A 27,512-nucleotide genomic window follows, 5' to 3' on the forward strand; every position below is an offset into this window, starting at 1 on the left:
CGTCTTCGTAGCTTTCAACAAAAATGGCATGACAAATCCATGTGAAATGCCTCGTGCACGTATACTTGCGATTAGTTCTATTGACGCATTTCTAAGCTAACCAAATCAGGCGACAAAATCCGTACACCATGCGGACTGTGTGCCTGGCCGTGCTGAACGATCGCGTTTCGTTGCAGAATGGTGTACGGATTTTTTCGTCAGAGCTGGTCAGCTTTCGTATGTCTTATATCCGACCCCACAACTTGCGATATTTGTGCTGTCACGATCAATATGACCGTTGCTATCATAAACAAGCAATTCGTTTATTATTCGGCATATTTGCAACTTAATGAACCAGTACTTTCTGATGATTTCTAAAGAGTTGTATAATGCTGTGCAGAAATGGGTTTCTCCTCATAATCGGCGGTGATGCAAACGCCCACCACATAATTTGGGGCAGCTATGATATCAACTTGAACGGTGCCTTTGATGGAATACTTAAGCAGTACAAATCTACAAACACTTAATGTAGGAAATCACCCAGCATTTGCACGAGCTGGCAGAGAAGAGGTGTTAGATGTACCGCTCTGCTCTGACGGTATTACGCATGATTTGGCAAACTGGCTCGCACCAAACGAACCGTCGTTATTTGACCATAAATACGTCGTCTTTGATCATTTAAATGTCTCGCTAGATATCGTCACATATTGTAATCCAAAATCTAAGTACTGGGACGTCTACGAAGTGGGCTTGGCGACTAGGTTTCATGGGTATATTCCAACGATTGAATCTCCAAGTGACTTGGATGAGGTTGTGGATAAAACAAACTTACTCACAGTAGCAGCATATCAAGAGGCTTGTCCGCTTCGAGTCATGCGTGCTTGACTTGCTGGAATTCAGAACGATTCAAAAAGTTATGTAGCAGATCTTGGAATCGCAAGTGCAGTGACAGGTCGGAGGCATTTAAGATGGCTCGCAATGCATGCAAACAGAAATGCCCCTCGATCATCTGAGCGAAGTGGTTGGTAAAGCCTCTGCACAAATATTTGAAGTTTTAACGAGACTAGCTGATTAAATAAGTTGGTTTAGAAGTGGATTCATTCCAGTTCCTTATTTATTCCCAAAGAGGATATGAACAATTCAAACATGTTTTGAAAAATGTTCTTACTTGTAGTCTTGTAACAGGATAAATTCCATTAGCGTGGTGGGAAATAATTGTAAAATTTATTCCCAAAGGTGAACGCGTCTCTTATGGTGAGGCAAAGAGCCTTCCTTTACAAAACTGTGGAACGCTTAATAGACCACTACATTCGGGATATCTAATACTACCCTATTACACATTATTGTCCATAACATTGAAAAAGCTTTTTCGCAAAAGTAATCAATCTTTGGAGTTTTTCTTGATATTGAAGGTGCTTTTGACAAGATGTTTTTCGAATTCATATTGGAAGCAGCACGAGGATGTGCAGTACCTTCATACCATGAACTGGATACACGCAATGCTTAGCTACCGACATCTGTGCTCATCGACAAATAGAGATAAGAAAAATGAGTGTCTGCGGATGTCCTCAAGATGGTGTGTTGTCACCACGTCTATGGAACCTCCCAAGTAACAATTTAAGTTTTATAGCACACTACAAGTACAATCTAATTTTTTTAAAGAGACTTCAGGAGTGTTATAATACCTCAATCGTTAATAGGTCTTGTCGCCGATGGCTTGTTGAGGAAATTTAAAAGGCGTGGGTTTGCGACATATGGTTTCACCGATGATAATTATATAATGATCACAGGTATTTACATTAACAAACTATTTGATTTGATGCAAGAAGCCTTAGGTGTTGTTGAGCAATTTCTTTATGTTGGACTATCAGTTAATCCAAATAAAACATCAATGGTGCTTTTCACGCAACGAAGGATTACAACCGGAGCTCGTCCATTGCAGTTCTTTGACTATGAAATTATTATCGCAGATCAAGTTAAGTACGTTGGGGTAATTCCTGACTCAAAACTTAATTGGACAGCGCACATCGATTTCAGGATCAACAAAGCTTGCACGGCTTTCGGTCAATGTAGACGGGCTTTCGGAAAATCTTGGGGACTCAAACCCAAGTACATTCAGTGGACCTACACAACAATTGTTAGACTAATACTGGCATGCGGGTGCCTGGTATGGTGGCAGTAGGGAGAAGTCATGACAATCCAATCAAAGCTAACCATCTTCAGAGGATGGGCTTGATGACGATGACTGGTGCGTTCTCAACAACACCTACTATTACTCTAGAGGCATTCCTGAATATAATACCACTGTATGTGTTTCTGAAATCAATTATTCCTAAGCACCTTGTTGTGCATACTGTTTCAAGGTTAGTTGGCTTTGGAACAATAGATTCGTGCAACTAGCCACACAAGACTGTGGCCCCAAATGGTTACTTGGGATGAGTTTGCACTTGCTCTCAGAGACCTTACACTCACACGTAGTTTTCCTTTTAAGACTTTCAAAGTGAGAATTCCTCCTCGCAAGGAATAGCTGCCTGGCTGGATGGAGCGACAACTTGAAGAATACGTAGTTTGCTATACTGATCTGTTCTTGGTTGGAGAGCCGAGCCGGTGCTTGTGTCTATTGTCGTGAAATGAGATTAGACAAACCTCGTTCGCTTGGTAGACACTGTACCGTATTCCAAGCAGAAATCTTCGCGATTTTGTGTGGCGTGCAATCGGCACTTCAACAGGGAATTTGCGGCAAATGAATCTATTTTTGCTCTGACAGGTCAGGCTGCTATGAAATCACTTAGCTCGGTAGATTCGAGATCGAAATTAGTAAACGCATATTGAACTCATATCGAAGAGCTTAGCACTTCAAATGGAGATCGGGTCATTTGGCATAATGGACGTTTGGCATAACGGACATTTGGCATAATTGGCATAATTTTGAGAAGTGGTCGTCCTACAGGTCATTTGGCATAACGGACATTAAGCTAGATTAGTCCTGTCACTAAGTTAGTGTAGGTTACTGATGAGAGGGGTTCGAAACGCCTCTCCAATAACTAATTTAATAATAATTATGCGTTGTTTTCCATTACCTTATATTGATTATCTTACGAATGAATACATTTTATAACAGACGCATGTTTTGTTTTGCTTACCATTTTTATGATCGCTAGTGAGTTTCAGCTGCTTATTACCGTTCTTCATATCGTGAGCTGTTCTTTCGAAATATATACTGTTAGATTCAGATGATGATTAACATTATCATTTCTGGATATCGCCAAGTTTCTTGCAGGGGGATTTGTTGAAAGAAATTTTCATTTATTGAATTATTGACTGTCACACTGCTCTAGCACTTGGGCGGCTTTGCCGCATAAGCGAGACCGAGGCGAGGTGGCCGCCGACGCATCGCTAGCAAACATGTGATCCACTCGTTTGCCCGGATTACTCAAACATAGGGGCTATGGATTAGTTTAAGTCCGAATGAGCGACTGCGATGTCGAACAGCAGACGACTTGAAGCAATGTAGCGTAGCCACATTAGGCGTAAATGTTATCAATTTGTAAAGAAGAATAAACTAATTAATTTTGAAACTTTAGCAATAGAACGGCTCAAAATTATACCTTACTTTTCGCACTGTCTAAAATTATTCCTGTTTCCCTGTGTTATTTTCAAAATTATGCCAAATGACCGTTATCCTGGAGATAAAATGAATTATGCCAAATGATCAATTCTCAGAAATATGTCAAATGACCATTATACCAAATAACCGTTATGCTTAATGACCTTATGCCAATTGACTTTATGCCAAATGACCCAGACCGCTGCAAATGCTATCTACCTTGTATGAGTACCCGGTCATTCCGGTATTACTGGAAATGAACGGGCGGATGAATTGGCAAGAGTTGGCACTGTGACTGACTATGTTGGCGTCCATAAGTTAGATAAAGTACAAGATTCGCTTGCGTTTAAACAAAAAAAAAAAATTTGCCGAATGTGAGTCCGAAAATGTAATTTTACCAACCACAATTGCAGTAGTCAGGGTACGGACCGGACATTGCGAACTCAATTATCACATGAATACTATTCAGCGTGGTGAGTATTATTCGTGTGATCTTTGTGAATCCGATTACGGAACTTCATATCATTTGATATGTAACTTCCCTGCTACTGCAATTGCGTATCCGGATTTATGGTTCTCCATTCATATATGAACCTACGTACCGAAAGCTGAAACTCAAGGATATGCTATTGTTCCTAAAGAGGTAATGAGCTATAGTTTAAGCCGCATTTGAATGACAATATCTCTTCGGGGCTTTTGTCATTCTATTAGCTCAGCATCCTCTTGGGCCTGTTGATATATCCGCTCATCGAGAAGTATTTTATTCCCTTGGAAATGAAGAATACTTCGGTATTCTCTATGTTCTTCGTGTTCTTATTTTCCTTATCTCTAACCTTTCCCAATCCTTCTAATCAGGAAATGATGAAAAGATAAATCACGACAAGGCCCAAATCTCCGATCAACATGGGGAACGTGCCTTTTGAGCTAGTTGCTACTGATTCTCATTAGTGGAGAGAAATTTAGGAAAAATATGGCATAGTTTGCTAAGCCAAACCAAATGTTTCGATTTCACTAGTTCTTATTAGTTTAAAATGAACTCCTTTTCTTGTGAGATATTACGCTTAACTAAGGGTTTGCTCAGAAACACAAATTGTGTCTTCGTTTTTGAACCTAGCGTCAATCTAGCGTTAGCTTAGTACTGTCACTAATTTAGTGTCTGATTCTGATGAGATGACGTCGAAACGCAAATTCCATATCTAATTTTGCTAGAATTAGCGTCAAAATTGTACGGTACCCTATTTCGTTGTTCAAAATAGTGCTCGAAAATGATAGTCCGGTGTGTGGAAAACCAGACAAAATCGAACATACCGCTTGGTTCCGCGAACCATATCGGTATTATTGGCGTCGATCGCAGAGTAGTGAAAGAGGTGTCGTTCAAAAGATAGGTTCCGATGATGGGACTGCTAACAAATTCAACCAAAACACTTAGTGACTTGCAGAGAACAAGTAAGTTTAGTGAGGTACAGTATGGGACTGCCGACGAGTTCCAATATATTGAAACTCTCTTGACACGTGAGTTTAAAAGGCGTGAATCAGCCACGAATTGCTCTTTCTGCGTACTATTATCGTAACATGAGTCATGAGTCAACATGAGCGACTCTTATCTGGTTCTGTTGGGCAAAGAATTCATCTTCGCACTGCACTGTGGAATGGATGTGGATAAGCCTCAATTCCATTCTCGTTTCTAGATATTTTTTTTTTCATTTTGCGCAATTTCACAACGCATATATGCTGATGACAAGGATAACAGGAACAAATTTATTGTATGTTAATTAGCGGGATATTGCTTTGGAAATTGATGCTACCACAGCTTTTGTATTTTTAACGATGCGATAGGCGCAACTTATTGTCAATCCAATTACTGATGCAGCCATGAAAGGGTTGCGAACAGTGCCAATCCCGCACTCTGAAAAAAGATTTCCGCAGTGTACACGAATCATTCCCCATCCAATGCATAAAAACCTACACTACCAACATGCGCTGTAATACCTGCACCGAACAACTATGAACCGAAATCAATAATCTACATAATTGATGTTAAACTGCCATCAAACCGAAATCTGCAACAATAAATTCTACCGTTCAAAATCCAACCGAACACAAAACAAAAAAAAAACAAGAAAAAATCAACGAAAACCGGAAAAAAAATATCCCAAGAGAGACGGTAGGTAGTTGGGGGGGTTTCTAGAAACCAGAACCACATCCGGTCTCCTGGCCCCCTAACCTGCCTGATGCTTCCTTGAGCTGCTCGATAAAATCACGCCCGGTGATGTCTGCCACCGAGTTGGGGTCCATGTTCGATAGCAGCTCCAGATCCGGCTCGCTCAGTACCGATACGTTGCACAGGTTCGACTTCATCTGGGCGACCAGTTTCTTTAGGTGTATCCGTTCCACCTCGGGACTGTCGGTGATGTCGCCCGATTCCTTATGGGTCGTTATGGTGACGTAGTGGGTGGGCTGTAAGAAGGAGAAGAATAGAAGAAAAGAGAATTAACGTAAGATTACAGCGCGATTCATAGTGCAGCTTTGTTCGATCGATGGGAAGAAATGGTGCAGATATTGTTTTTTTTTTCTCGCAGAATTTGCATATTACACGAGAACGGGTCATTAGTTTTTATGATAGTGGATATTTATGAGGGTGCATATTTCGGTAGAAGCAGGCAAATTCTGGCAGTGCATATTATTGCACTCTGAATAAATTTTCGCTATTTTTAGATCGCTATCCCTTCACAATTCACACAAATTTGAACGAAATTGCAAATGTATGGTAGGCCCAACAAATTACTACGTTATAACTTAAATTATGAGTCTTATTCCAAGACATAAAAATGCAAATTTATGGAAATGATGGTTCTGGAATAGCTTTTTATTAACTATAGCACCTTTTTCCAAGACTGCCTAATTGATTTGTACTTAAGGGGGTCTTCTACTCTCACGGTTTCAAAAAAATTAGATATTTTTTCTTTGTTTAATTTCAATCCATATGTATCTGAGAATACGTCACAGAAAGGATTTGGTGAAAATCATATTCCTTGGCATGTCTTTTTTTTTACAATGGAGAAGACCTTTACGTCCTAGCCCAGTACACGTGCTATTAGTAGGGTCCAAGCCACCGCACGGAGTGCACTGAGGGCGTGTCGGGCTCGAATGGTGACACTGCCATTCATACCGACTAAACTCAATTGGGCTCCGCCATCGTTCCTCCCAGGAACTACCTCTCGGTATTACTTCTGGGGTCCTTGTCATGTCTCTAGGAACCGAAAGGTACCAATCTCCGGCCGTTTCTGAGAAACTAAGCGCGGATGGATCGATGATTGGATATTCTGGTTTTTAATTTGTTCGATGTCATGCCCACATAGCAAGCTGGGCACTGGGCGCAAGGTATTTTGTATACAACATTGCTTTTCTCATCCTGTTCCATTTTGTCCTCCAATGTTGGGAGTAGATGGCCTATTGTGCGAGCTTGCCTCATACTCACAACAACATCGGGGTAGTCATGCTTCAACTGTTTTTGAATCTTTGTTGAGAGTCCTCCTACGTACACCATAGATCTGTATTGTGTGTTGTCCGGTATGCTGTGTTGTTCTGTGGGTGGTTTTGTTTGTTTTTCGTTAGCTCTATTGATTAATCGGCTAATAAGGGATGTGGGGTAGTCGTTCAGTCGCAACTGTCTTTTAATTATTGCATCAGCTGTTTTTGTGGAAGTGTTTGTGGAGAAGGTTCTTACTCGTTTGATGAAATTGTCAGCGACGTTAATTTTGGTGCGTTCGTTGTGGTATGAGTGGTAGTTCAGAAAACGTCCAGATGCTATTGGTTTCATATACCATTCCGTTTTCACTGTCTGGTCAGACTGTCTAACCAAAAGTAAGTCTAGGTATGGTATTCGTCTGTCTCTTTCTACTTCTTCTCTTCTACTCGAAACATGCCACATTGTAAACACACCACACACAGTCAATAAACGCACTGACACAGACAATTTGAGTAACACGTATGCAGGGGTTTTACACACAGTCAAAAACTTAACAACACAGAGAGGAGAGAGAAGAAAAACAAATCTCGAAAATACACACACGGATCCCACCTAGAGAGGGGTACGATCACTGATCATGAGTACCGCTGTGATCAAAACAGAAGTGATACAGAAACAGCAAACACAAATAGTTTTCTTCGTTTACGGACCGTTTTCGGATAATTATTAAACCGCCACATACGTGAGTCAGTGGCAATACGCAAAAGTAACATTTTCAAATTCAAAAGGCATCGCGCCGATAATCATACATTTCTTGCACATTTCACCCTCAGAACAGCTAAATATGACAATTGCACCAATATACGAAGGTGTGCTTGACGATAACACGGTAACTAGCTTAGTAAGTGTTTAGGTTAATCAATGTTTCTTGTAATGTAATTTTGACTGAGTGTAACGTTTTGTAGATTCCTTGAGAAAGGCGCAATACATGTAGCCGAAACGTCGGATGATAAGTAAATATTCCGTTTGTTAAATAGTTCAAAGACTGGAAGCCGAACATAACCCCTATAAAAAGAATTCTTTATGTATATGTGAGCGTTTGTGAATGGTTTGTTGTTTTCTGTTGGGGACGAGAATCGTACGGAAGAAAGAATGCGTCGGACATGTTAAGAAGCGTATGGGAATGAAATTATGAAAACTGAAAAAAGAAAAGAAAGCTGACGGCGGGAAAGGAAAGAGAAAGTTGACGGACAAATCAATCGGCGAACTAACAAAATTTTATTGGCTGGCGATTCGGAGAAACTCAAATTCTGTAGAACATATGCGAAATGCAATCTGGGCTTCCCTCGAACACTGCTCGTCATCGAACGAAAATCCCTAACACTTAAAGTATTAACCCGGCGAGGACAGTTGGTGCAAGTGGCGTCAGGCCGAAGCAAAAGGAACTTTAGAAAGTTTTGAACATGTCAGGATCTACGAAAGTCGATCATCTAATGATTTATTAGAAAGATCCCTAGGAGTTCACACCCTAAACATCAATGAGTATCTGAATAGTGGAATCTGTTCCTTGGCGCCACAAATTCTGGAAGGCAGATGGTCAATATTTGGCAGTCTGTATCTTCAACCAAGGATTTTCATCGATATTACAAGCTATGGAGGTGATGGGAATTACCTTGGGGACTGAAGCTGAAAGATGTGCTACTCGACTCGACGGTGAACGTATCACTTGCTCTGAACGCAAAGTGGGTGTCGCGGCAAAACAGGCCCGAATTCAACAGAGGGTGCAAAATGTGCAAAGCCAAGGAACATTTTCGTGATGAGGAAGGTGAGCTCTACGGACCCGGTATAACAGATTAACTAGTAAGGTACTACAATAGAGTTATACACCGTACTTTATCTTTAACCCTCAAAAGGCAAGGGGTCTCAGAGGCCCGGCTAGTTACAGTTCTCTAGTTTCAACGGAGTTGTAATTTGAATTACAAATGATCGAGCGTTTTCGGGCTTTCGATTCTCTCACTGATAAAACGACAAAAAAGAGGTTTTTAATTTCATTGGGTCTTATGAGCGATTCTTTTCGAGGTCACAATTTAAGCTTACCTTTTTGAGGGTTAAATGCGTATTCCAGAAAGTAGTGTTTTGATGTAGGACTACGTCTTTGTTTTCGATATGGGGGTCCAATTTTAAAAGCATATAATTCAGCCATCTCACGAAAATTTTCAAATTTTTCGCGCATATCGCCCCGAAATGCTTCTAAGAATAGTTCCAATAGCTAAACCTAAAGATTTTTGATATCATTGCATTAAAAATTTAAATAATGTACAACTTAGTCAAAATATAGCGCATTTCCACACAGAAGATAGCGCTTCCCAAGTCCAGCACGACAGATTTGTGTACCTAGCGCGCTACGCTTCTATGATGACGTTATTCATCGACTATTTAAAGAACGGATTTGGCCGGACAAGCTCAGTTGCCTGTTAAACGGCAAGCGGAGCAGATCAGTGCGCTGTGTGTTTTCTTGCTGTGGAGGTACGCTACCCAGTGCCGTCCAACACGCAACTGAGCTTGTCCGCTATGCTTTCTTTTGTGTTGTGCTCGTCTTCAGCACACTTTTATGTACAATCTCGAACACAATTATTCATACACAAAATCGCTTGTACATTAGAGTTCCGTATGCAAACACGGTTAACATAATATCGTCATACTAGTTGTCTCTTTCGCTTTATCCATCATCATCAGCGTTGATTCATTTTGCTTTGTACGCTTGGGTTCAATGTTTCAGGCGAATGTGTGGGTAGGTATATCTAATTTGTTACTAACAAATTGTTAGCGGTTGCATGCGTAACCTGCATGATAGCAATCTGTGCTTTCGTTGCACAAAGACGAAAACTTTCTTAACAAAAAAATTTATGCGGATCGATGGAAAGTACAACGAAAGATTATTATTTACGATTTCGATCAATTCATTGATTCATTTTCACTCAGCCTGTCTATCCTATTTTGATTCTGCTAATAGGTACATACTATAAAGCCTATTTATGAATGAATACACCGCCACTCGAAAAACCGTTGCAAAAACGCATCTAGTCCATAAATAAAATTGTTTTTGATTCTTGTATATTTATAGTTTCGATATATGATTAAGACCACTGCATTCGCTACATTTGTATGCGTACTTTAGGAAAGTTACAGTAATGGCAAAATATAACTGCAAAGCTTGGTCTATACATGAAATGTTATTATATCGTCAAAAATTTGAATTTTCTTTACCGGTCCTGGTTTTTTACCACACACAATCGAAAAGTTTTTACAATTTTTGAAAGCTGTGCTATAAAGATTTAGTTCCAGATATTAGTTCGGTCACGGTTTTCTGTATTCTTTCTTCAGATCTTCTCAAATAAGTTTAATCGGAAAATGACCTGATACTCAAGAAGGTTTGGCTTAATATGTAACATTCGATGTTGATTGGTTGTGCTTAAACTATACGTCAGAAATATATTTGATTTATTATTACTCTAAATGTACTAAGAAAATAAATATTTTACATTAAGTAGTATAGTCCTACGACTACAGTTCGCGCAACCCCATAAGGCTGCCCCTTGTAGTTTTGTAAGCGGTCAAGTAAAGACTTTTCATAGAAGTACTGGCCCGATTTTAAAATTTTTTTCTCCAAATGTTCAGAAAACATACCGCTATATTTCCACGAGAGGGAGTTGCAAAATGTCAATTTGTTCCATTTTTATGGCCCCTAAAAATAACGTAAATATTGGAAATTTTCACAAATCGATACATAACTTTTACAAATTATAAAATGAAAGAAATCCCTCTCGTCTAAGCATAGCCAACGTGACCATGATTATAAAAATGTGAGTTTTCTGATTACAGATTACCCAATTCGCCACATCTTAGCTTAAGTGGGACCTGTGCAGTTTCAACATAAATGTCACCAATAAAGATTCAAGGTTGCGAGAAATTTTTCTTTTCGTCTTCAAAAGTTAAATAGAAAAGTCAAAACATGTATCTTCAAAATTAAAAAAAAGTTTCAAAATCCATTGAGCAGGGCCGGCGGAATATTTTTTTCCAGAGTGGGTAGTAAGATTCGGAATAATTTCTACTCGTATTGATGAAAGTTTATACATGGCATGTGTAAGTGAAAATAAAATCTCCCTGATAATAGCTTGTATTCATTTGGAAACACCTTTTGTTAAAGGGCTGTATGACCGACGGCTTAGCGAAAATATGTTTTTTGATTACTGTTACTACATAGAACATTTGTACAACTAAGTACCAATCACTCCATTCTTTTCAATTTCGTTGCATTCCCTGCAATAGAACCTTCTTTGGTAGATATTGAAACCCGCATGATAATATTGACTAATGGGGAGGTATCTCCGACGACCGACAAAGAACGATTTGAATATTTCTCCGATTACAAAAAAATGCCGATAAGTCTTTTCAATACAAACCATATCCATCTAATACAGCCGGCCCTTGGACGGTCTACTTCCGGACCATATCTAACTAAACAACACTCGGGCGTGTACGAATAAGTATTTGTATACGTACCCGCAAGGGAAGCAGAGATTGATGGTGTAGTCTCCGAGAGGGGCCATAATTGCGAAATATGGGATTAGCTCCTTCGCTTTAGTTAGTGAAAATTCCGATATGCAAGCAATTGCGTTAAGCAACAATCAAGGAGTATAAGAAATCAACTTATTCTCCATTGGCCTCATTTCGAGCCTTTCGCCGGGGCTCGTCTGTTCGCCTTTTTGTGCATGAACTACCGACGTTGCAAACAATAGGGTTATCTAGTTACCCAGTGTAGAAACAAGGCACGAAGCGGAAAATGCGGAGATAATCGAGAAAAGTTTTCCTTCTGTGGAGAGACTCCGCATGAACTCTCGACATATCGCACATATAAATTAGACGGGGAAACATTGAAGCATTCTTTTGAGGTCCACTCCGAGAAGAAATGCTAAAGAGGGCTACGCCACCGGCCACGACTAATTTTTACGCTCACCAAAGAGCGAGATTCGGACAATCCCATTGAGGGAACTTCTTGTAATGTGCCTATACACTTTCGAAAGAGGAGAATCATTTCCTCTGCTGAGCTTCCTCGTATACGCCTGAAAGTGTCCCTTGATGGGTACTGTTACAAAACCGAAGTAAGTGCGTCACTCTTACAATTTTCCTAAGTTTTACACAATATATTTACATTATAGAAATCCTGGTTAAATTATTCGTCAGAGCCACAAAAACACTATGTAGGAGCGTTTAAGGGATCAAAATGTGCTATTATTTCAATCGGATTAGCCTTTGTTTGGTACCAGGTAGTGAAGTTGTCGCTTATCAAATCCGAATCAAAGGCCAAGACTTATTGATATTGTTTCCATACTCATCAAACTTCACCTGGTTCTAGGTGACTTCAACTTCCACGGTATGCCATGGGCTTGTCTCCAAGATGATAACCGGTCTATCTTAATGTATGATATTCGCGACAATTTCAATATGACTACGATGGAAATGACACGAACACCAACTCCTCCAGCTCGACCTAGCGCGTTAGATGTGTCGTTGTACTCGACCTCGCTACATTTAGTATGCCCATTGATTCAAAGAGTTACGCGTCCACTATATCCGAAACAATCGAATCAAAACAAGAAATTCCTCCGGTAGCAGCGTACAACGTTTTGACTGGCTTGATTCAGACGAAACGAAAAATCGTATCAGATTACCAGATACAATTACTGGTTTGAGTTCTTTCATATTGCTTCCTTCCGGGTAATGAGAAGGCGTCCAGTTAGGCATTATAAGGAAATATTTATGAAAGATCACGTAGCTTCAACGAATTTTTCAGTATATCTTGTCAGAGGACGCTTGAAAATTTATCAAATTTCGTGGGAAATGGAAATTTTGGAATCCGAAAGTTATCAGCAAACCTTGATTAAAGGGGACGGATGAAGGTCGTGAAATCCATTGGGTGATATATCGGGTCATGTCCAATTATGGTACGGTGAATGTACATCTTCGGAGTATTGGGGTCGGGGAAAACGGTCTCTACGCTTATGGTGATGGTTATCGCAACATTAAACATGTTGTCTGGTCGTGCGCCTAGTGTTCTAGCGCCAGTTTTCCGATCCTGTATGCCAGTCATACACATATTTTTTAACCCCCGATAGATATCCGAATTTAGTTATCTCTTCTCTTTTGAATGACATGCTAACAGCTACCTGGAAGTCTGACCCAAGCGGATTCCCAGCGGATCCAAGGAGACCAGTCGGCTCAAAAATAATAAAGCCGCTGGGGTTGACCAAATACCAAGCGAGCTACTAAAACACGGTGGCGAGCCACTGGCTAAAGCGCTGCACTGGGTGATTACCAAGATTTGGGAGGAGGAGATTTTACCGGAGGAGTGGATGGAAGGTGTCGTGTGTCCTATCTACAAAAAGGGCTACAAGCTGGATTGCTGTAATTACCGAGCAATCACCCTGCTGAACGCCGCCTACAAGGTACTCTCCCAAATACTATGCCGTCGACTATCACCAATTGCAAGAGAGTTCGTGGGGCAGTACCATGCGGGTTTCATGAGCGAACGATCTACCACGGACCAGGTGTTCGCTCTTCGTCAAGTACTGCAGAAATGCCGCGAGTACAATGTGCCCACACATCATTTGTTCATCGACTTCAAAGCCGCATACGACACTATCGATCGAGATCAGCTATGGCAGATTATGCACGAGTACGGATTCCCGGACAAACTGACGCGATTAGTGAAGGCGACGATGGATCGGGTGATGTGCGTAGTACGTGTCTCAGGGACGCTCTCGAGTCCCTTTGAATCACGCAGAGGGTTACGGCAAGGTGATGGTCTCTCGTGTCTGTTATTCAACATCGCGCTGTAAGGTGTAATAAGAAGAGCAGGGATCGACACGAGTGGTACGATTTTCACAAAGTCCGTTCAGCTACTTGGTTTCGCCGATGACATTGATATTATTGCACGAAACTTTGAGAAGATGGAGGAAGCCTACATCAGACTGAACAGAAAAGCCAAGCGCGTCGGACTTGCCATCAACACGTCGAAGACAAAGTACATGATAGGAAGAGGTTCACGAGAAGAAAATGAGAACCGCCCGCTTCGAGTTTGCATCGGTGGCGACGAAATCGAGGTGGTTGAAGAGTTCGTGTACTTGGGCTCACTGGTGACCGCCGACAATGATACCAGCAGAGAGATTCGTAGATGCATCGTGGCAGGAAATCGTGCTTACTTTGGCCTCCGCAAAACACTTCGGTCGAACAGAGTTCGCCGTCGTACGAAGTTGACCATCTACAAGACGCTGATTAGACCGGTAGTTCTCTACGGGCACGAGACCTGGACCATGCTCGTGGAGGACCAACGCACACTTGGTGTCTTCGAACGGAAAGTGCTGCGTACCATCTACGGTGGAGTGCAGATGGAAGACGGCACATGGAGACGGCGAATGAACCATGAGTTGCATCAGCTGTTGGGGGAGCCGCCCATCTGTCATACCGCGAAAATCGGACGACTACGGTGGGCCGGGCACGTAGCCAGAATGTCGGACAATAGCTCGGTGAAAACGGTTCTCAATTGCAATCCGACCGGTACAAGAAGACGTGACGCGCAGCGAGACCGATGGATCGACCAGGTGGAAGACGATTTGCGGACCCTTCGCAGACTGCGTGGCTGGCGACGCGCGGCCATGGACCGAGTGGAATGGAGGAATCTTTTGTATACGGCACAGGCCACTTCGGCCTTAATCTGTTAATAAATAAATAAATAAATAAATAAATATGAAATTATTGTACATTGAGAAATTCAGACGCATGCATTTTGTGCGCGAGACACTACGTGGTTAATTTCAGGTTGTGGTTTGTTCCAAACTTTCGAGTGGGTAATTTCCCCCTTGGTAATTTTCGAGTGGGTAGTATTACCCATATTACCCAACTATTCCGCCGGTACTGCCATTGAATAGATGCTATACAATTTATTCCCAAAAAGTGCTCAATTTTGGGCCTCGCGAGTAGAAAACCCCCTTAATATAGGTGTAGCTCAACATCGTTTTCAGAAGAATTATAGTCATGTTTGGTTAGAACATTTTAGTTCCACATGTTACCGCATAGAGGGCGACATCACATAACTTTTCAACGGAGAGAGATAGAAATTAGGTGTCTTCTACAAAGTTGACGTCCTCTATGCGGTCACTGGTGTAACTAATATTTTCTAACAAAAGCATAACTTGAATTATGTACTACACTTCTTCTGAATATATTATTCGGCTAAATCTAACCACTATTTCGCAAAACTGTATAGTTCGTGGGAATCGAGTACTGATACACAACCATGCACTGCTAGGCCCCATGGAAAACTAACTCAGACATAACTTCGCTAAAAGTTTATTAACTTCTTTTAACAAAGCCTGACTGACTAGCAGCCTTCGACAAAGCTGTAGACAATTAAATTATCTTTCTGTTTTTCACTTACAGTGATAATACGACGCATACAGTGCCACCTAGCGAGTTAATGGGTTTTCTCCATGTAAATTATCAAAAAATCCCATACAAACTTCAGGCACGTTTGTCCTGTAGCTAGCTTTGTTCGATTTGCTTCAAATTTGGTGCAAGTACTCCGGGGGGAACTAGAAATCGACTCAGGGGTGGGCTGATTGAGTTTTCAAAAATTCATAATTTTTCGGGGCAGTCTAGTGAGGATGCATGCGAATGCAAGAATCTAATTTGTATTTTAAGTGCCAAATGTTTGAAAATATACCTTTTCTTATACATTAAGGTTTCAAAAGCTTATATTTCGGATTATCCCCGTCAGTAACTAACACCAACTTAATGCTAGTTAGATAAGTATAAACCAGCATCAAATTGGCGCCAGTTAGACACTAAAATCCAAAAAGTCACACGTCTTTCATGGACGCTAAATAACTGGCTGGTACAGAGTGATATCTCGGTAGTAAAAGCAGAAGTTCCTGTTTGCTGGTGAGGAATGTTGACCCGAAACTATCTTTTGGGATGAAATCAAGGCACCAAAAAAATTTGTTCCTGCCCAAAAAAAAATCCCTTTGGGAATTTTTGCACAGCAAGGTAATGCTAACTGACCTGTAACCGTCAAAACCACATTCTCTAGTTTCGTTGCCTACTGAAACACACCACCGAGATCATCAGTATGCAATCTACGTTTTCATCGTTCACATACCTGGAACTCAAAACAACGCTCTGCATCGGAAGGACACATGACAAATGCTAAATGTGATAGAGCTTGTGGTGCAGGTAACAAACATGTCATGTTGATTGATTGAAACTAGTGTCCAGGTTTACTTTATTTGAATAATTCTAAGCTTTCGACTAAAGTCGATGAAGCTCAGATAAATATGTTGTGTTCACGAACAACCTGTAAATTTAGTGTGACTGTAACTTAGTGATTAGAATTACCAGCAAAAAGTCATGTTCTCCAAAAATGGCACACTGACCACTGTCTTATAGTGTTACGTCTCCAAATGTCAGCTTGGCTTCACCTGATGTTCTGCCCTTTCGAAACGTGCCCTCAGACTAACTTCATTCTAACCCTACCTCTTATCATACTGTTTCCAACCGCAGATAATAATCGGTAAACTTGGATGCTCCAACTAAAAACACACCCAGGAATTTTTGTTAAAAGCTGAAAATTATGCCAAAACGCATTGCAACACCGTCCCACAATATCGACCCAAGATGGTGGCAATCATGAGTTGTTTTGTTCGGTTAAAATTTTTGGGTCTGATTTACAATTTTAATCTTCCATTGCTCGAAGGACCAAAACAAAATTAGACTTATTTTAAAGCTATGTTTACAGACTAAGGGGTTCCCCTTACTCTGTAAATATAGCTTTAAAATAATTCTAATTTTGTTTTGGTCCTTCGAGCAATGGAAGATTAAAATTGTAAATCAGACCCAAAAATTTTAACCGAACAAGGAGGAGACTATCCTAACACTAGGAATATAGTTTCAAAGGGGAACCAATTAAGTTCTATTAAGACTAAGGCGGCATTAGAGACTGGTCATGGACTATGAATACAGCTTCGGAATATGATATCTAGATAAAGTAATGAATTTGTAAAACTTTGGAAATTAAGGCTTCCTTACTTGATTCCACATATATAATTTAACATCATTTTTCTGCAATACTCAGTTAGATATACCTTACTTCAAATTAACAAAACATTTAAATTTCATTTGCTACCGAATTCGTACATTTTCCTAACAAGGCGTGTAGTGCCTGTTAGTGTGGCCTAAACTCACCGCGGTCCATTTCACGTGAACGGCGCAAACTTCACATTCCAATTTTGTAGAACGGTGCTCTATGGAAGTGCCCGCACCGGAAAGTGGTTTGTTGTTTAAAAGCCTCTCCAGTTGTTAACCTTCACCGGCTTTTTGCACCGCCCATTCGCTGAAAAGAAAATACTCTGCAATTCCAATTTTCACCATCAGGCCACAAGAGTATGCCGGTATGCCAGGAGAGCGGAGGTAAAAGTTTCCACGAGATTTTTTTCCACTTCATTTTTTCACCCATTCACAGGTTGAGTAGATATACTGGACTGTTTTGAAATGTCTTCGGGAGAATAAAAACGAGGGAAACTGCTGGAGTCGGGTAAATTAATAGGCACCATAATGGATAATAGTCCCAGGCTGGAAAATTATGAACCGGACTGTTTACCGATTATCTAGGAGGAGGTGAATGCTGTGCTAACAGAACCATAACCATTTACCTACATTTTTTATGGCTTTTAATCAAGCCGTAAAATGTTTTAATCAAATTCAACGTAGCTAGCATAAACGAGTAGGTGATGGCTACATTGTAAACAATTAATTTAGCATCCCTGCTGTTGCTGACTGGTGATCTAAGAAAACTGTTTCCACAAGAGAAGGATGTTTCAACGTCGTCCAAATGAGGTTCTTTTGTTGAACAAACATTGGGTGGTCATAATAAATCTTTGAACAGGTGTCCATTATTGTATCCGTCTAGGACGATTTTGAGACAATTTTTCGAACTTATCAGTCAGTCATAGTCACCGATAATCTAGGTTTGCAAAATTGAAAGGTAATCTATACGCGAACGGAGGTCTTAGTGGAATGAACGTACTTTATATATGTTTTTTTTTATCATTTACATAAATTTTGGTTCATATCTACTGAGTGTGGATCACTGCTGCAGGGCATCGGAACCTGTCAGGAGTGGTAAGAAACTATTTCAATGGCCTCCACTAGTTTAGACTTGCGATTCATATTTTTTAATTCGTGTAATTTTGCTCTACGCCAGTGGTTTTCAACCGGGGGTGAATTCACCCCAGGAGAGAATTAAACTATTGTAGGCAGTGAATTATGTAGGGTAAATTTTATCCTATGGTTCCCATCGCCTTTTTATGTTTATACACTGCAACCTTCATTTACGAACCAAACCGGGGGCTTGTTGTTTGAGCAATATTCACGATAACCCTAACAATATGGGTATTTTAGGATCGGGCTTGACAAGTAGATGATGAAAATGGACAGTTGGAACCTTTTTGAAATCCAAGATGGCGACTTCCGGTTGAGCAATATTCTCGATAATCCTAACAAACGGTTTAGTCCAAATTTTCCCTTTTGGGAATTTTTTTTTGCATAATACCATGCATTTGGTTTTTCAACCAAAAGACAAGAGTTCGTTTTCGCTTTCTCGTCAGCAAACCAGAGCTATATTTGCTTCCCGGAACATCACTCGGGACATGAGGCTTTAGGCGTTCACATATGTTGTGTGAACTGTTTGGAATTTTGTTGTGTCTAACTAGTGCTAATTTGGGTACTAGTTTGGATACATCGTCTAACTAGACACCCAGATGGTGCTAGTTACTGATGAGATGAATTCGAAACACACAAAAAAAACAAAACTCAACTGAGTTTGTGTAAATCGGTTCAGCCATCTCTGAGACGCAGATGTGACATTTTTTTCCACATACGCATAGACATTTTCCGATCTCGACGAACGGAGTCGAATGGCATATGACATTCGGCCCTCTGGGCCGGGATTAGGTTTACGATTTTTAGAGTGATTGTATAACCTTTCTATATGAGAAATGAAAAAAATGTGTCCAAATCCAAAAAAGTCAATTTTCGCCAAAACTTTTTTTTCAGGATTACATCAAATCTCATTGACATCAAATCCGAGGGCTCTGACAACTGTCATTCTGTCTAGCGATTCCCGAAGATGGTGTAGTTCCAGAGTATTGGATTTTTCTTACGTGTAAAAGATATTATGGAGCACTTGGACACGCTGAGAACCAGCAAGTTGCGATTACACCAACTACAGAAAGCATTTAAGTGTCGCTGTAGTTCCATGCAATCTTCTATTGACCGCACATTAAGAAGTAGTTTGAGATCATCGGCCTATATAAGTTTACACCCAGGAGGTATACCAAAACAAACGTCACTGAAGAACAACGAGAAAAAGCAACGGTCCTAGATTGCTCCCTTGAGGCACTCTCGACAAGTTGATGAAACTGCATGACTCGTTATTTCCTAATTTTACAGACAGAGAACGGTTTACGAGATATGACTTAAGCCACCCTATAAAATTTGCCGAAGCGTTCAGTCGCTTCATCTTTGTCAGTAGAAGAGAGTGATCTACACGATCGAATGCAGCCTTGAGATCCGTGTATACAGTATCGACCTAAGATCCAATTTCAATATTTGTAATGCAGAGCGAAGTGAATTGGGTTAGATTAGTGGTTGTCGATCTGCCTGGATATATAGTTGTCCGAATTCTTCATTAGGCGACGCTAAACATACTCCTTCACTGAGATAAGAGATCTCAGCACACATTGGCGAATTGCGAGCGTGGAATTCAATGGACCTCCAACTGTACTTTATTTTTCATAAATTTCTTTCAAACTCGAAAAGATCCACCGGCTTTGCTAGGCGTAGAGCAGTGATTTGCAACCTTTTTCAATCCATGCACCCGCTTACCGAAAATTATTACCATCATGTACCCTTTCTGAAAATTGTTTAACAGTATTCCCCTGTCAGAAAAATCAGAAAGATTTTCGATTTGTATTTGAGAAAAAAAAATAAATGAATGAACACCCATTTTAATAAGTTTTGCATCATTTTGATAGTACCAGTTTAAATGAAAAATTGCTCTCAGGCCGCACTTTTCAACCCGTAACTCTGGAACCGGAATCCCGATCGAAACGAAATCGATAGCAGCCGATGAAAAGGTTGTACCTTTCATTCAAGAAAAAGTTTGTACAAATCGGTCCATCCATCTCTCAGAAACAGAGGGAATATTATTTGCCACATAGACACATATACACAAATATTTTCCGATCTTGTCGAACTGAGTCGAATGGTATATAAGACTCGGCTCTCCGGGCCTCGGTTAAAAAGTCGATGTTTGAAGCGATTGCATAACCTTTCTATATGAGAAAGGCAAATTGGTCAATCTGAAATCATAAAAATTGCCCCGTGTTACCTAGAGTGGGAGCGAGTAAAGTGATTATGATGTATAACCAAATACATAACGTGGTTACCACACACACACACACACACACACACACACACCCTCAAACGATACCACATTTAAATCGCACGTAAACAAAAACGAACAAAATAGGCCGAAAATCGAAATGTATTCCTATCGATGTTGTCATGACAGAAATTGTACAAAATTGTATCATAGTTTCTTACACATAGGGTGTTGAGCCCATGTTTCTATTATCACCCTGCTCATTTGGAGCAGTTGGTTAGAGCAGTGTCTGCCATCCATGTTTAACGCATTGAGTCAAATGGTAGCGCAACAATAGGGGCACTGGATTCGAGTTTTCGTTGCGCTCAAACACGAGAATTTCACTGTTTTCAGCACATTTGTGCCATTATATTAGTTCTTAACAACGAAGCAAAGCTGTTGATACGCATTCCATTAATTGTGGGCCGAGAAATTAATAAATTAGTGAGGTACCCTGCTTAGTATGGTGAAAATAGGCTCTTTACCAGGGTTGTTAATGCGATACATTTTTCACGATAATTTATCGGCGTTACTCGTTAACGATAATGTATCGTCATCGGAAACTCCGTTAACGATAATGTATCGTCGCCTTCATCGTCATCGTCGATAATTGTATCGTCGCTTTCATCGTCATCGTCGGTTCATCGGTTATCGCGATACATTTTGCGTTACTTTCCCGTTTATTGCAGTTGAAGTTGATGCGGTTAACTTTCAATTGTTAAGAAATAAATACCTATTGAAGGACATGTTGTTGGCAGTTGAAAATCAATAGTTTTGGACATTTTCTATGCACAGCGGGGTCTGACGATGCGTCAAAATGAAATTATTTCAACTTTTCGGGAAAATGTATTATGTTGAAGGGAAAGTTGTTGGCAATTGAAAATCAATAATTTTGTACATACGCAGAAGGGTCCGACGATGCGTCAAAATTGAATTTTTTCAACTTTTCGAGTAAGTTGGTGCACAGAAGAGTCCCAGGTGCATAGTGTTTCCAAGCGGCAAAAAGGTGACCAAAATTGTTTTGACCATGAAGAAAAGCTATTGTGCAATTAGTAATTTTTAGCACGCAAAAACATATATTGAAAAAACTACTAAACCACTATTATTAGGCCATTCACAAATTACACTACACATTTAAATCGTGTGGTGATTAACAGATTTTATTATAATTTTAATTTAAACCAGAAGATTTCGGATTTTAAAAAGGAGAATATACATACATATTTCCAACGTTTGATTTCCTTTTCTAGTTTGGAAGCTTTTAGTCCCCTCCTCCGTTTCTTCTCTCCACTATGTAACAAGATGCTTCATGCTTCCTTCTTTTACCCTTAAATATGTAGTGTAATTTATGTACGGCGTCATAATAGTTTTATTCGTTTTTTGAATACAGTGAAGACCCGTTTTTATCAGCCCCTTGGCGAATTATAGGATGATAAAACGATGACATTGACAAAATCGGCACATATTTTTTCTGGTTCTGAAGAGACGAAGTCGAAACGCAAACACCTGGACCAACATTTTTTTTCTTTCTTTTTAATAAACCGGAGCGGTTAAAATATTTTTCCTTAGTTCCTCGACAAAGCCTCATAACCCGTTCTGATCATTTAGCAAAAAATTCCCTTAAGGAGGTCTTACAGTACAGTATTATTATTTTTGTATATTTTGCATCTCTAAGATAAGAAAAATATGCTAAAGGAGGAATTTACTCGAATTTGACTTGAACGTAAGCTAGAGCCCACCAAACGATTTTGATAGTGTTTGTTTTACAGATTCGTATTGGTATTCGTCTGCGAAAATTTGCGGCTTCCGTACCAAAATATTGCTTTTTGGGCACTAAAACATTCGATAACTTCTAAGTTGTAAGAGATAGGGTAAGGTGGGGCAAATCCGACCGTTGGGTAAACCCGACTCCCCTCTGTTATCGAAAATAGGAAGCACTACGCGAACTAATATCAATGTTATCTTGTAGAGCATCGAAAATTATCATAATGGTGGTATGATAGCATTTTATTAGTCTACATTGAGATACTCAAACGACAAAAAGTGTGTTTTTAAAACTTTTGATTTGATTTTTGTGCATCATTGACTACAGGATAGTTTTATGCTATCACTATAACAATTAGAAATTGTTATAGTGATAGCATAAAAATTGTAAGTGGATTTAAATTCTTTGATTAAAGCCCTACAAAGTGCAGAGATGAATTTAGGACTTTTTTTTTCTTTTTTTTAATTGCATCGTAATGAAAAATGACGCGGTGGGGCAAAACCAATAGTGGGGCAATAGTGGGGTAAATCCGACCGCTTTTTTTCTAAGCAAATGTTTAATTATCAAATTGAAATATATTTTTATTGTTATTATTTAATATTTTTTGCACAATGGTTCATAATTACAAACGAAAGACACAAAAACGTGATGAATTTAGTGTTCGTCGAGCAATTGCTCCGATGTAAATGGGAACATCTTTACGTGCTACTGCTCGTGATTTTGACATTCCAAGATTGACATTAAATTCCATTTTCTTCATTTTACAATTCAATAACGTAACAATAATTGATTTATCATTGAAAAACCATAAAATTTGGGTAATACCTGTACTAAATCAACCAAAAACATAGGCGGTCGGGTTTACCCCACCATTTTTGAAAACAGCAAAAATGAACGTTTTCGTACAACGCTTGAATCTCAAAATTTTCTCAAGATATGAATGAAACGCTTTACTTGGAAAGTTGCTCAGAAGTCTAACCTGTAATTTGGTATATAAAACGACTTGATCCGATGTAAAATGAGCATTTTGCAGCCAAAACCATTTACTAGGTCGGATTTGCCCCACCTTACCCTACAAATAAACTTACATTACAAAAAATCTGTATTTTCTTATGCTGAACAACATCTTGGCACATTTTGAAATTCTACAAAATTACCAGGAAAAGTATTTTGAAAAAAGCAATTTTCAGGGGTATATCAAAGAAATCTCCACAAATGTAAATTAAAATCGACAGATAGACACATAGTCTCTTCAGCGAAGTTAATACTTAAGATATTCTCAACAACTTTGCCAAAGAAAGTTTTTTTAAATTTTCATAAACATAAGCAAAAACTTTCTTCTCAGCTTTAGAGGGATTAATCTCCCAAGTAATACTTTCTAAATGCAAAAAAAATATAAATAAACTTTGCTGAAGACACTATAACTAAAAATGTTTTTCGTGGTTCAAATAATTTCTTTCACCTTTTTGCCAATTTGGATCCTCGTGTGAATTGAAAATGTCCAAAACTATCGATTTTCAACTGCCAACAACCTGCCCTTCAATATAAAAAGTTCGCAAAAAGTTGAAAAAAATTCAATTTTGATGCACCAACAATAATATAACAAACTTTCCTCAAAAGTTGAAAAAATCCATTTTGACACATCGTCGAACCCCCTGTGTATTGTAAATGTCCAAAACTATTGATTGTCAACTGCCAATAACTTTCCCTTCAATATAAAACTCCCGAAAAGTTGACAAAAAATCCATTTTGACACATCGTCGGACCCCCCCCCCCCCTCCTGTGCATAGAAAATGTCCAAAACTATTGATTTTCAACTGCCAACAACATGTCCTTCAATAGCTATTTATTTCTAAACAATTGAAAGTTAACCGCATCAACTTCAACCCCAATAAACGGGAAAGTAACGCAAAATGTATCGCGATAACCGATGAACCGACGATGACGATGAAAACGACGATACAATTATCGACGATGACGATGAAGGCGACGATAAATTATCGTTAACGGAGTTTCCGATGACGTTGACGAGTGGTTAACGTTATCGACGATGACGATTAATTATCGATTAACAACCCTGCTCTTTACCCTAGTTGGGTGTTACTAAATTAAATGTCTCGATGTATCAAATCCGATCAGATGTATTCAATAGGTGCAAATTTGTCGTTCATTGGAGCTGGTGAAGAAGTTTAAAGAATTTTGGGACAGAAACTACTAAATCTGAAGATAATCTTAGATCATTTTAGATATGACACTTTTAAAGAGCCGACAGCTAATTGTGCAATTATTTATGAATGATAATAATAACTACATATTTAGGATGCATCAGGATTCAGCAGCATAACAAACAATCGAGAAACTTTCGCATATCCACTAATACCTCGAAACCAAAACTGCACAAAGTTCATTTGACAGTCGGTGTGGGCAATGTTGCCAGAACTTCGGTCGAAAATAATTTATTTGCCTTAGTTGCAATAATCACATTTTGTGATTTTAACCGTTTAAGTATTGTGATGGAAGAGCTATATGGGAAATTCCTATGGGACCACACTAACTACCTAAAATCAGATTGGGATGAAATTCAACAGCAGCCAATTGAAGCATTGAATCAATCATTTCAAATTTGGAAGATGGTGGAAATCGGTCAAGAATTTGATGAGAAATAGGTGTGAAATTAACTGTGAACATTGGCAAGTTCCTCGGGGATCAAGACCATCCTAGGTGGTCAATGTGATCAAAGCGACTTCTGGCCTGGAAATCTATGTAATTTATCGCCAATTTTAATAAGTTTTGCATCATATAGGCATCATGGTGGATCCAGTCTATATGCAGATTACTGTATTACCGCATTCCTCATCCAGTAACTCAGGAACTGAATGTCGTATCAAAACTAAATTCAATAGTAACCTATGACTTTCATTTGAGACTAAGTTTGAGAAAATCGGTTCGGTTATCTTTGTGTAACCGATGTGCGATTGTTGGTAACATAACTACACAGTGTGTAGTACACACTAATAAGCAAACACACATTTGCCGAACTCAACGAATTGAGTCGAACGGTATAAGTTTGGGCCCTTCGGGCTTCTGGTAAACCGTTGATTTTCAGTGTGATTGCCTTACCTTTCTATATGAGTAAGATTAAATGTTTTATATGGGAAATTGAACCAATACTTCGGGTTTCCTGAACGATAAATTAATTTCCAATATGAACGTACAGCACATCATCACAATTCAGTCATGAAAATAGACAATAAATGCTTCTATTCTAGCATTCCTCCTTGATTTGTTTTGTTTCACGGAATCGTACGCATTGTTGGAATACACAAGTATATGATCAGTTGATAAATAACGGATAGTTACTTAAATATCTGGTCCATCTTCGATAGTTCTTGTAGGAAGCAAACGAGCGCAGTAGTCTTCACTTTGTTATTTTCAGGGTTGCACATGCAGTTTTAAATGTTCGTTGCTCGGATGGTATTGTAAGGGAGGACGCATTACCGGGTAATGCCGATCGGGCTTACATTGCTTTGGACTGAGCAGACAGATTTCTTTGTTTGTTTGGTGCTTGTTTGACCAACTAGGGAACAAGGACACGGGGCATTGGGTATGCATAGGGAGGACGCATGGTCTTGTTTGAGTGGCGTGATGACTTCAGTCATGCATGAGGGTTGAGATTTGACCATTCGCGAGAAGAATCGAGGGCCAGTTACCAATTTCCCTCAGTAATATCAGCACGAAGAAATTATTTCATATCCTTGTCGTTAAAACGATCGATATTGTTTAGTTGTGGCCCTAGTTCGTTTCCACTCTTGTTTTTTTCCATTCTAGATTTTTTGTTGTTTTTCCTTTTGCTCCTTTTAACTCAGTTTTACATTCCTGTTGTCATATTATGTTTGCAGTTTATTGAAAGCCTCTCTTATTAAAAAACCATTATATATGTGCAATTCCAATTATGTACAAGAATGGTGCCTGACACAAAAAAAATAAGGCGCACAAAAGTATAAGATTCCACATTTTATTCAAACGATTGCCGGGTAAAATAGCACCAACACGATAGAAACTACGAAAAATTCGTCGCGTGATAGCAAAGTAAACGTTATCGATTTATTAAAATATAAGCAGTGCTCCTTACAGCCGGCTATCCGGAGTTCAAGGTGCTTGTTTTGCTAATCGTATTAATACAACAAACGATAGATTTCCCAAATTCTCGGCAGCAGGCTGCCCAGAGCAATTATTACATGATAACGCTATTGGCACACTTACTAACAACTCTCCTCTTCCAGTGATACATGTGGAGATGCAGAGGATTCCTCGGTCTCTAGTAGCAACATGTATCGGACTAACATTCTTTCCTTTCCCAGAAGATCTGCATTCGGACGTGGCCGGCGTCGGTATTGATCAGCATGCAGGGATCAATATAGGTTGCACAATGTGGCTCATCATGCTATTCCCAAGCATGTAGTTCCAGTGAACATTTTGCAATCTCAATTGGTCCTGGTCAATAACGAAGTAGCTCTTTTTAAATGCAAAGATCTTAGAAGAACTTTGGCCGTTTTTTTGCGAAGATTTCGCAATGAACACGGTTTTTGCAAAAAATATTTCTATTGAACGCAAAAGACTTTACGACTTGGGTATTTACGGAAAGGATTTGAAATCCAGAATGGCGGCTTCCGGTTTAGCGAAATTCTCTATAACCAGATTAATATGGGTATTTTCGGAATGGTATTGACGAGTAGGAGACAAAGGTCGATGTGTGACGCCATGTTAAAATCTAAGATGGGGACTTCCGGTTTAGCGAAATTTGCTCTAACCCAATTAATATGGGTATTTTCGGAATGGTCTTGACGAGTAGGTGCCAGAAATTTATGTTTGACGCCATTTTTAAATCCAAGATGACGAAAAACCGTGCTATAAGGTATCAGAAAAAATTTAGTTTTAAATTCAAGGTTAAAAAACGCTGTACAAGGTTTACATTTTAATTGAGCCTAATGGATGAGACAACCAAGTTTTGGTATTCTTTTCAATGTTTTCTAAACAAACCTGGTAATCGTATTTGTGCATAATGATTCCGTGGTGATACAGAATACAATCCAACAGATAACTCATTCTCGACAAAAATCCATATGGGACTCTTATGCTTAATGGGCAGTATTCT

The 27,512-nt window shown here is 39.5% G+C and overlaps 1 protein-coding gene across 2 annotated transcripts in view; it reads right to left on the reverse strand.

Moving 5' to 3' along the window:
- The window catches only part of LOC131690445 (DNA fragmentation factor subunit alpha-like), a 177,714-nt gene that overhangs the window by 21,922 nt on the left and 128,280 nt on the right, over window positions 1-27,512 (reverse strand). For both annotated transcript variants that reach the window (XM_058976220.1, XM_058976219.1), the window contains exon 3: window positions 5,811-6,043. In XM_058976220.1, coding sequence (XP_058832203.1) covers window positions 5,811-6,043 — 233 coding nt within the window. The remainder of the gene's footprint in view (window positions 1-5,810; window positions 6,044-27,512) is intronic.

The sequence above is a fragment of the Topomyia yanbarensis genome, chromosome 3 (genome assembly GCF_030247195.1).
Source record: "Topomyia yanbarensis strain Yona2022 chromosome 3, ASM3024719v1, whole genome shotgun sequence".
Classification (NCBI taxonomy): Eukaryota; Metazoa; Arthropoda; class Insecta; order Diptera; family Culicidae; genus Topomyia; species Topomyia yanbarensis.